We start from the raw sequence: 11,559 nt of genomic DNA, 5'->3' as shown, positions 1-11,559 counted from the left end.
AAACAACTACTAGTTTAATAAACATTTAATTTGGTAATTCATCAATGTTATAATAAATAGAAATTAGCTGTCGCCCGCGACTCCCTCCGCGCGGAAGTAAAAAAAAAGTATTGGTCGCAGCGTAATGTTATATAGCCTAAACCCTTCCTCTATAAATGGACTATCCAACAAAAAAAAAAAGAATTTTTCAAAATTACAAAATAGCCCACAATTACTATTACAGCGAATGCAACAGCTTAATTTACTTTTCAAAAATAACAAAGATAATGGTATTTCGTTACATTTTTTTGGAATATAAAAAAAATATGTAAACAACAAATTGACTGTTACGAATATTTACGTAGGAGCCATCGAAATTAAAAGCGCTTCACTGGATCATCGAATAAAAGACAAAAATATCATTAGTAGTAATCGTATAATTACATTATGTATTTGCATTCGCTTTTCAGTTTCCTAACATGATCAATGTACCAAAGATGGGGTAGAACATAGTTTAAATGTTTTCATGACTAAAACACACGAGCGACAAAGTTAGTTGCATTGGAAGTCCTACAAACTTAAGACTTAGCCAAGTCTCAGTGTTTACAAGACGAAGATTAAATTAATGTTAGCTCAGAGAATGGGCTATGACAATATTTATAACGATGTAATTTAAATTTTGCTGATAATAATCTTAGGAGACGTAATAGGTATTATTTGTTATTAATAAACGGAGATGATACATATTTCATTTTCATTCTCCGCTAGAAAAAATGACAAATAACTAAGAGAATATAATTTTTTCAAAATAGCCCTCAAATTATTTAATTTGTTTTGAAAGGAAGTGATCGTCGTATCATATTAAAAGCGCTACACAAAATGTTATAAGAGAAAAGTTTGAAGGAATAAAATCCGATTTAAAAATTCAATAAATATTGCTTATGTTTGCATCTGCGTCTGCTCTGCGTACCGGTGCCTACGTAATTGCCAAAATTACGGGAACGCGGGAGTCGACAGTCGCGTCGGATTCCCATTAAATAATCGTCAGAGGCTTCCTTTCCTCGTTCAAGAGGAGCGTTGGTTATTATATAGATTAGAGACAGATGTAGAATGAACATAGTTACTCTATCTTTCTATCCATTTCTTATATTTTTTGCCTTTTTCCCTCCAACCACTTCATATCTCCTTTCTCTTTCGTGTAACAAAAAGTAGTTAAACGTCGCGAATTCTTGAAATATCACACTTCACTCGAGTTTAGTCTATTTCCATTTCCGGAGTCCATTCTTTTTATAGCGGCAATTCTTAGGAAATGGAGTCGGAAATTATCCGAACACAATCCAAGCAAATCATCATCATCATACTCAGCCTAAACTTGTCCATTGCTGGACGTAGGCCTCCCCCATCGATTGCCACAATGCCCGGTCCTATGCCGCCCGCATCCAGTGCACTCCCGCAACCTTGACCAGGTCATCGGTCCATCGTTATAAGAGAAATCAAGCAAATATTTGACTTCTATTGAACTGCACAGAATAGCGGAATAAAAATTTTGTAAGAAAGCAATTTGCTTTTATTTTGTAATGATTTTTTAGAATTATGTTAATTTTTTTAATATCCTTTAAAAAAATTAAACTGTCTGCTTCTCAGACTCGATGATGGATCGATCAAGTCGCGCCTCCGGGTTGTATTTAGTCGGGAAATTGTCTTTCGATATTAGGAAATAATCTCATTAAATATCAGCTTGCGTGCGTGTCGTGATTGATGTAGGTTCATTTTGTTTTAAATGAAGGCTTGAACGGCTTTAATTGAAGACGTAATGAGATATCTCGATGTAATTTCATTTTCTTTTCTTTTTTTTTGTGTTCGCCAAGTATCCCGTATATTGTTAGTAAAGTAAGTAAGTATATTGCGTCCCGGGGGCCTAATTTAGTCATCTTTCCCTTCCCACTCTTTTTCTTATAAGGAAAGGATGGGAAGTGGACCTTCCGGATGAGAGGATGCATAGAAATGTTTTCTTTCTGTGCAACCTCTCCTCCGTCGATTAAAGGTAGGCAACGCATATGCAATTGCGTATGTCTATGGGCAACGGTCACTTCGCTATTTCAGCGATTTCAGGTGGCCGATCGCTCATTTGCCACCTTATGATATAAAAAAAATCTACCAGTATCAATAGTCAATAATAACCAGTTCATGGAGGACTAACTATTATATTTCATTGACCTTAGTACTCAGTACTGCCTTGAATAAATAATAAGTTGTCTCAAGTAGATTAATAAGAATTTTCTGATATATCTTACAAGCACTATAAAACCCACACCATACCACAGATAAATAAAAATATTAGTAGGCGATATCTAAAGTGGCTAAATGAATACAGACAAAAATAATTGTAGAAATTATAACAACTTTCCTTTGTGGTTTAAACGTAAAAATACAAAAAAAAACATTGTAATAAAAGCAATGAAAATGAGAAATTATAATTCCTTGGGTTTTATCATCTGTTTTGCCGTAACATTGTTCGCTTAATTGGTGAAATTATTTTGTCGACGGAGTCGCGTCGCATTCCCATTAAACAGACGTTACGAAAGTTCTCTTCTTGCGCTTTTTGCGGACACTTGAGGCTGTTTCAAATTTCAACTAAGTCCGGCTAAAATTAACAATCTATTTAGGTTCTTGTTTCATTAAATTTAATCATCATTTGATGAAAATTAAGTATAAGTTTACCAGTAACTAAGATTTTGAAAACAAGCAATATTTTTTTTCTTACTTCGCTACTATATAAACTAAAAGTAATTGAAAAATCTTAGCAATCTCACTAATGTTATGAATATGAATGTTTAGATGGATGGATGGTACGTGTAAATGAATGTTTGGATGTTTGTTTGAAGGTATCTCCAGAACGGCTGAATGAATCTCTATGGAAATAAACAGAAATGTAGAACATAGCCTTGAAGAACACATTAATGAACTTACTAATTAAGTTTTTTTTTTAATTCTACGCGGACGGAGTTGCGGCCGACAGCTAGCAATCCATAAAGAATGATTTTAAGTGCCTCATCGTATTCGAATAACTAGAATACTCGAAATCGTTTTAGATGTCAGTTAGATCGACAAATTTGGTGCTCAGCATGCAAAATCGGGCATAAAGGCCTGTCGATATGTCAACTGAACGGGAATACTCGATTGTTTAGGGGAAAAATAATCAAATCTATATAGTTCACGAAGAATTTAGAACATAAAATGCTTACTGAAAGAAAGAGCAAGTATTAAAGCTGTTACTTCACTTTACTTCATTTAGTAATTAAATAATAATATTTTTGTGATGACAAGGAGTAGTCATAGGTATCTTTTTCGGGTATAACTTTAAGATTTTCCTTTCGACTTCAAACATACATACAATTAAATTTATAATACAATTTTTATTTAAAAACAGAGGAAAGCTTTGAAAATTCTTAATTCGACAATACGGAATCATCAGCTCACTATATGTTCCCCCTGAGGGGCTCGGAGCCTACCCTAAGTTAGAAGTGACTAGGCCATAGTCAACCACGCTGGCCCAATGCGGGTTGGTTGACTTCACACATATCTCTGAACTTCTTCTCAGATATGTGCAGGTTGCATCACGATAAGCGTCGGATAAATGTACATATGTTAATCGAAAAATACATGGCGGGATTCGCACCTAAGACCTGTAGATCACTAGTCAAGTGCTTAAACTCCTGAGCCACCGATGCTCTTTTAGTTACATTAATTTAAACAAATTCATTTATTTACTTATGCAATCGGCACTTGTTTGACAATAAATTTTTCAAAGATGTCTGCTTCGATTCTTACCCTCGGGTGTTGGTTTAACGGTTGAGAAAGAAGCAAATACCCTCTGGGGTGAGCAAATACGCTGACGAAGGAACGGGTCCGTTTAGCCATTTTTATTTGTCTGTCAGTGGCACCGGAGGGATGACCCTTACAAGGGATTATCCTTTTACTGATGTCGTTATGTAGATTTCAGTTTCTTAACATTACAAGTTTTATTTTGATCCAATTTGCATACAGAATGTAGATTTTATATCGAACTTCATGTTAAAATTTTGTCCTTGTTAGTTAAGTCTAAGTCCTATGTCCCCGCAGTGGGGCAGAGGGCGTCCACAGTGCGCCGCCAGTTCGCTCTATCCTGGAATCTGCGCTTGGTCTCGGGCCATGTCAGCCCAATCGCCTTCATTTCGGCAGCTATTGATCGCCGCCAAGTTTGTTTAGGACGGCCACGTCTTCTTGTTCTTAGCGGGAGCCACTCCAGGGCCTCCCTGGGAATCCACCATGACCACTTGCGGCGTTTAATTTGCTGACCAATCGGCTGCTCTCTACTACGTGCCAGGAGTTCTTCGTTGCAGATTGTATCTGGCCAGAAGATCCCTAGGATCTGTCGGAGACAGCGATTGATGAAGACTTGGACCCGCTGCTTTGTAGCTTTTGTCACCTTCCAGGTTTCGCACAATTTTTTTCAATGGTAATTAACGTATTTAAAAAAATAGAACTTGGAAGTTAATTAAAAACTGTGATAGTATATTTTATAATATAATATAAAGCCTTTATCTACTGACCTTAGTAGACTTTTATATAATACAATATTTACAACTATTTTATTCATAATAATTTACTAAGTTTAAAATATAAATAAAAAGGTTTTTTTTTGTAAATCCCTATTTTAAACTCACTCGTACTCGCTGTGAATTTTGTACGTATTCACGCTGAGCACTAATACGTATTTCGAAATGAATTTCCGATTCAATATGCTTCTGAACTGTGAAAGTCCCACTGTAAATTTCCGGTGCCAACTAAATCACTTAGATTTTCCCATTTTACGTTTAAAATAATTTATCAAACGGAATTGTTAAATATTATTAAATATCATATATTGAAGAGGATTTAAATCTCATCCCTTTAAACATTCCAGAATAAGCTGCCTAATTATTTAAATAAATAAATTAGAATGGGTCATAACATTAAGTTAAATAACATATTAATCTTACTTATAAGTGCGATTGCTTAAATGGATGGATGATTGTTGGACCGTATTTCCAAAATGGCTCAACGGATCACGATGAAGTTAGGCATACATATCGAGCATAGTCTGAAAGAACACATATGTAACTAAGTTTTTTAATACCGCACGGACGGAGTCGCGGGCGACAGCTAATTTTTCAATATATAGAATAGACTTTACTCAAAGATATAGTTTTAACATAGTCGACATTGATAAAACAGAAAAGAAAACACGATTCGTAATATACGATTTTTGAGGTTATGAAATAGAAATGACAATGTTTCTTTTTTTTGTTTTATGGCAATTAAAGAATGTATTCTGAATAAAAGAAATTAACGGATTCGTGTAAATTATCTTGGCTGTTTCTTTTTATTGTCACCGGAAAGTTTTCTAATTAATGTCATAAAATTGTTGCTTTGTTTGACTTTATAGAACTGTAACAATAGTGATTTTATTCCTAATTAACAATTATTGGATTATTTTATTACAATAATTGTATTGCGAAAACTAATTATTACCTTTTCTAACATATGCTTAAGTAAACTTCAGCAATTCATTCGATAAAAGCACGGCATTATTTCTTGGTAAATAAATAGTATGGCACAACTATGATTATAATTTTACTAATTCCTCTTCTTCGTCGTTGCAGTCTTTTCAGACTGATCTTGGTCACCAAGTATCTGAGACGATCCTCTAATATAGGAGGAATAGATGGATTGGACCCGCTTCTAATAGAAGGATGGATTGATGCCTATTTGTTTGAGGATATCTCCAGAACGGCTGGATAAATATCTTTGAAATTTGGCATAAATGTAGCGCATTGTCTGTAGAAACACATTGAGTGCTAATTAGGTTTTTGTATAATTCCGCATGAACGCAGTTGCGGGCGACAGTTAGTTTATTATAAATATCGTACATTTAATATCTTTCCAATAGTTTACCTCCAATGTCTACAATATATTTAAAATCCATTTATTTGCTAACCAATCGAAAACCTGGCGCAATTTCAAATAAGAATAACTTTACGAAACAATAGTTGGCAAACAGTTCTAAATATCCTTTTACCAGTTGTAACAAATAGCTGCTTTTAATAATGTGGAAACATTGAGTAACAAAACATAATGTATTTATAGCGTGGCTTAAATAGAGATATTTCAATAGTAAAGACATGTTAGTTAAGAATAAATTGCAGATTACCTTATACAATCTAACGTGAAGAAAATAAAGAAAAGAAAGAAATAAGATGTTTCTATATCATGTCAACGTTAAATAAGTGACCCTGCGACCATTTTGACGCGATCGCTACTTAAATCTTACTCATATTGTAAATACATATGTTTGGATGGATATATGTTCGTTTGAGCATACATATAGGACATAGTCTGGAAAAAACATAGCCTACTAATTATGTTTTTTTATCTCCGCGCGGACTGAATCGCAGGTTACAGCTATTTTTTTTTAATTTAATTTGATTACTTAGCAAACGTAAATTCCTTACCAAATGGAATTTATTTATGACGAATACCATTAAGTTTAAGGACTATGCTATAAAAGTAATAAAATTTATCTTATCTTAAATAAGTCTTGGTATACTCGGTATTACATATAACCACATTAGTGCATGATTTCTGACAACATAAACGTTTACGCGACCAAACTCTCAGTATATTAGTTGGCAAACTTCCTCCATTGAAAGTGGACAAGCTCGAAACTCGGATAAGCTATTGCGACCATACACGGAGGAGATCCAATTAAATTATTGCTGGTTCAAAGGCGGAATACATTATAGCGACGAAGCATTGACTGAGCATCGACTATGGAAATCATTTACCAGCAAACTCCTAAGTGAAACATGCGGCGTGCACGACTCAAACAATATTTAATTGAATCGATATCTATTAATTATTAATTAAATATAATAAAATTGGAGTGTTTATATGTAACATAGAAATATAAAACATGATGTATTTGGATTATTGAAAACGATAAACCATTTTTGTAATTTTTTGTCTGCCTGTCCGTAAGGTCGCGTTTGTTCGAGGTAATCTCCGATATTGTTTAAATTTTGAAGGGAAGGAAGCTAAGGAATATTATAGACTACTTTATTTTTAATTTCGCGGTGACGAAGCCGCGGGAAACCGTTAGTTATGTATAAAAATATTACAAAGAACTAAGTACTTCTACATGTGTGTCATTCAATGCAATCCAATGAATACCATAGACTTATTTTTTTTTACTATGTTGACTCTTTAAGAGAAGTGTAGCGATGGCGATCAGACTTTATTATTTCAAAGACAAAAAGCCAAAGTTTTTTATTACCCTCTTAATTTTCTACTTAAACATTATCTTTTACAAAAAACTTTTAACAAAAAGAATAAGCAAGAAAAAGAAATGTATTGCAAAACTGCGACTTGAAAATTAATGAGCAAGAGTGTTATTTTTACTTGCCAAGGAAAAAGTATTCCGGCGACAAGACGGAAGGAGAAAAAAGTTGAACTTTGTGGTTGAATTGCAAACTTTAGAATTTCTTTGCAAAACAAGTAAATGGTAGGTTGAGCAATCAGACTTCGTCATTACAAAACTTTTTTAAATGGCAAGTTTCAGTTATATACTCCGGTTTATATAATACCAAAATACATATCTATAACTTTTAATTTATTAAGAGAAAGATAAAAAATAGTTTATCATCTGTATTTTACTTTAACTAAATAAATAAGCGACGGTTTATGCCAGATTCGTAGCACACGTTGGCGATGATATTTGAATTGTTCCTAATTTAACTCTTAAAATGAATAACGCTTACACCATTTCACATTCAGGATATTAAGATTAATACGTAGCAAAGGCTACGAAGGCGTAGACTAGTTTCTCGAAACTCGCTTGACAAAGACCAGTCCATTGATTTCCATAACATTCGCTTATATGTCTTTTATTGAGATGTTTATGTATTGCGATTGAACCTATGAAACCGTGGTGTCAACTAGAGAGTTCTTGAGACTTGAACATTATAAAGCGAAGGACACGTGTATATAAAACACCTTAGGTTAAAGGGCTTTTGTCTACAAATTAATTCCTCCCCCATTACTTGAATTAATTTCTGCTCAGCCATACTAGTCAGTATTATGTATAAGTGTTACAAGTTCAAAGAATATAAAATGTTACGTCCTCCGCAAATACAAGGAAAAATAAGTTTCTAATTGAAATTAAATTTCTTTAAGATGCAATGGGTTCATAATATATTTATTATTTTTAACAATTAAAGAGAAACTTACTAATATAGAAGTGTTGAATCTACGGAAAACTATTCAATGCTTAAAAGAAAATTGAATGTATAGTAGGTTTTATATCTACGTTTTGATTCAATAATTCTATGCAACTCTCCATCCACAATACCAATCGCATGTCAATCTACGAACACTTGAGCTGCATTACTCTATTAGACAGGAAAATACGATAATATAAATAAAATTATTTATATTTAGTAAACTTACACTTTAATTTTACGATTAAATTAATCACTTCATCAAAATAGGATCTGCTTAAATAGACGATGAAATTAAAACAATAATTGTTCAAGGAGTTTTAACAGTTTAGCTGCCATTTAATCTAAGAAAAAAGAAAAAAAAAATTTTTGAATTCAGTAATGGCAGATCAGTTTCAATGTCTTTTTGCTATTCATGTTCTACAATATTAACACATTTCTCTTCGAATAAAGGTTTTTTTTTTAATCCCTGTACAATGATGTTGGTATTTTTAGACAACACAAGAGACAACTCATCGAGAGAAGTTGGTCTTCAGCTAATCCTCAAATAACACAAGGGGTGATGCATTAAGCCGGTATCATTAAGCGGAACACGTGTCAGGGTAGATAGCAGAGTATGATAGTTCTTGTACATCAATTGTTATTTCCGAAGCTACGATATTAGGAAGTCTTTTATGTGTTTATATTACAGTTTTTATTTTCTTTCTTTATGTAACTTCTTTGTTCGATGTTGTTTTTCATATTATTTAGTCACAATGCCTACTCCGACTACTATATTACTATACTATTATACAAGGAATACTCCGATACTCAATTAGTTTTTATCTAGACCTAGTCTATAAGTTTAAGTCGGGACGACAGTTCTAAGTAAAGTAATTTAAGATCTTCGACTTCGATAAATCGGCGACTGCAGTGAATCTTTAAACTTTTTGTTGTTGTTATACAATTCCAAATCTGGCTTCATTTCAAATCAGTAGATTACTTTAAGAAGTTTTCCATTTGGCGCACATCGTGATACATACAACTATATTATTAACAAGACATCGTAAATACGTTTATTAATTAGTTACATTTAGAAGAATTATAATATAAAAGAAATAATATTTAACTAATAAATAATAATCCCGATTAACTGTTTTGATTTTTCTACTACTCATGCTAAATTCTATAATAATACTAGCTGTCGCCCGCCACTCAGTCCGCGCGGGATTAAAAATAGATGTTGGCCGATTCTCAGATGTACTCAATATGCTCACAAAATTTCATGAGTTCATGAAAATTGTGACACGAGAATTTTATATATATTATAAGATATATATATATATATATATAATCGATTAACAACTCTTTAAAACTCTTTACGAATCATTAAGACCACAAACGGCTACATTAGAAAGGAGGTTGGAGTGGAGAGGATTGGATGATGAAGATTTCGCAAATAAAAAGTGTTAAACCATCTTCATATATAATGGATATGTAAACGTGTATTATGATTTTATTTAACTTATCTTGTTTGTTGTTTTACAGAATATAACTTCATAAATTTATGCGAATGAGAAACTTGTCTAGAAACGCGTTGTATGCAAGAAGATGCTGAGATCAAATTATGACCGGTTCAAAAGCTGAATACTTAATGCATCCGCTAAGTTATGGCAACGGGAACGATTTTAGCAACTTGGATTGCATCGCGCTCTCAAGACGATGAACAAAACAATATTAAGCACTACAACGTCTTGCCACTTAATAACTTAACGCTTTTGATATTAAACTGATTATTTTGAATCGATGATAATTTTGTATATTAAAAATAAATTTTAAATGTAATATTTGTTTATAACGCCTATACAATTTAACAAAATTACAAATAACATGAATTACATTTAGTTTTAACATAATGAATATAGTACCACTTTAGACGGAAATTTAAGATTTACCACAGATAAATTTGAAGTAGGCAAACAATTAATATCATTAATTTACATGATAAACATATCTTATTAGATATAAAGCTCCTGATAAAAAATAATAGCTGTTTAGGCCAAACACAAGTATTTGGTTGTAATGGTTTAATAAGCGATAAATACAGAGTTGCAAATAGACAAATTGATCGTTGCGCGTATGCATCGGCGGTCGAAAGCGGAAGTTCAAAATGACGTTTCGTGCCACCGCACGTCGGTTCGCACCGGTAGTGGTGTTGCCCGCACCTCAGGCGCGAACATCCTCCCCGGGTTGAACATCTTTGTTCAAAGAAGCAGAGTGATGGGCCCATGGCTGTGGATAAACAGACGAAAGTGGTTGTAAGGCAAGAGTCATGATGTAAGAGTGGTGAGAAGATTCTAGTCCAAGGGAAGCGGACAGATGTTTTTGTAGCTTCGCAGAACAGTTCTCCCTTTCATCTTCAGTTCTGCCACTCTTGAATCGCCATCGACGCCAGGGTAAATTTTGGTGACTCGTCCCAATGGCCACAGTAGGGGAGGTTGACCTGCTTCCTTCAATAGTACAAGAGTCCCCACAGATAGATTTCCTGTTGAATGGAACCATTTAGTCTTAGTTTGAAGTAAAGAGACGTATTCTTTAGAAAATCGCTTCCAAAAATGTTGCTTCATATAATTGATTCTTTCGTAACGTTGCAATTGCTCGACCTTCATGTTTGTCACCTGTGGATAAGGTACAGATAAAAGAGATCGTCCGATTAAGAAATGGGAAGGAGTAAGAGCAGATAGGTCAGTGGGATCAGATGAGAGAGGGGTGAGTGGACGGGAATTCAAAACGGCTTCAATTTGAGTTAGACAAGTGGTAAGTTCCTCATATGTAAAGTGAGTCATTTGCATCAAGCGCCTAAGATGATATTTTGTCGAACGAACCGCTGCTTCAGCAATGCCGTTGAAATGTGGAGAATATGGAGGGGCAAAGGAAAATTTAATACCCTGCTGAGCGACCTCCGAAGGGAGGTTTGAAGTCTGCAAAAATTGTTCCAACTCGTTGGAAACTCCGACAAAGTTCGTTGCATTGTCTGACAGGATGGACTGAGGTTTGCCCCGACGAGCCACGAAACGGTTCAAGGCTGACATGTAGCCTTCCTTAGACAGATCTGTAACAAGCTCAATATGCACAGCCTTGACTGCAAGGCAAACAAAAATACACACATACGATTTTATAAGCTTACACCCTCGTCCTTTCCGGTCAGCTATCAGTATAGGTCCGGCATAGTCGACACTGCAATGTAAAAATGGAAATTCTAAGTTGGTTCGAGAAATTGGTAATTGTCCCATGACAGGTTGTA

At 34.1% G+C, this 11,559-nt stretch overlaps 1 protein-coding gene across 1 annotated transcript; it reads right to left on the bottom strand.

Moving 5' to 3' along the window:
• Positions 1-4,087: 4,087 nt before the first annotated feature.
• Positions 4,088-11,559, bottom strand: LOC106123211 (uncharacterized). Its single transcript, XM_013319443.1, has 4 exons — positions 11,443-11,559; positions 10,633-11,367; positions 10,307-10,547; positions 4,088-4,274 (listed from the first exon to the last, which is right to left on the bottom strand). The coding sequence occupies exons 1-4, from the start codon at positions 11,546-11,548 to the stop codon at positions 4,088-4,090; spliced, it is 1,269 nt and encodes a 422-aa protein (XP_013174897.1). The 5' UTR covers positions 11,549-11,559.

The sequence above is a fragment of the Papilio xuthus genome, unplaced genomic scaffold, assembly GCF_000836235.2.
Source record: "Papilio xuthus unplaced genomic scaffold, Pxut_1.1 DF826115.1, whole genome shotgun sequence".
Lineage (NCBI taxonomy): Eukaryota > Metazoa > Arthropoda > Insecta > Lepidoptera > Papilionidae > Papilio > Papilio xuthus.
This window is presented reverse-complemented; position numbering and strand designations above follow the sequence as displayed.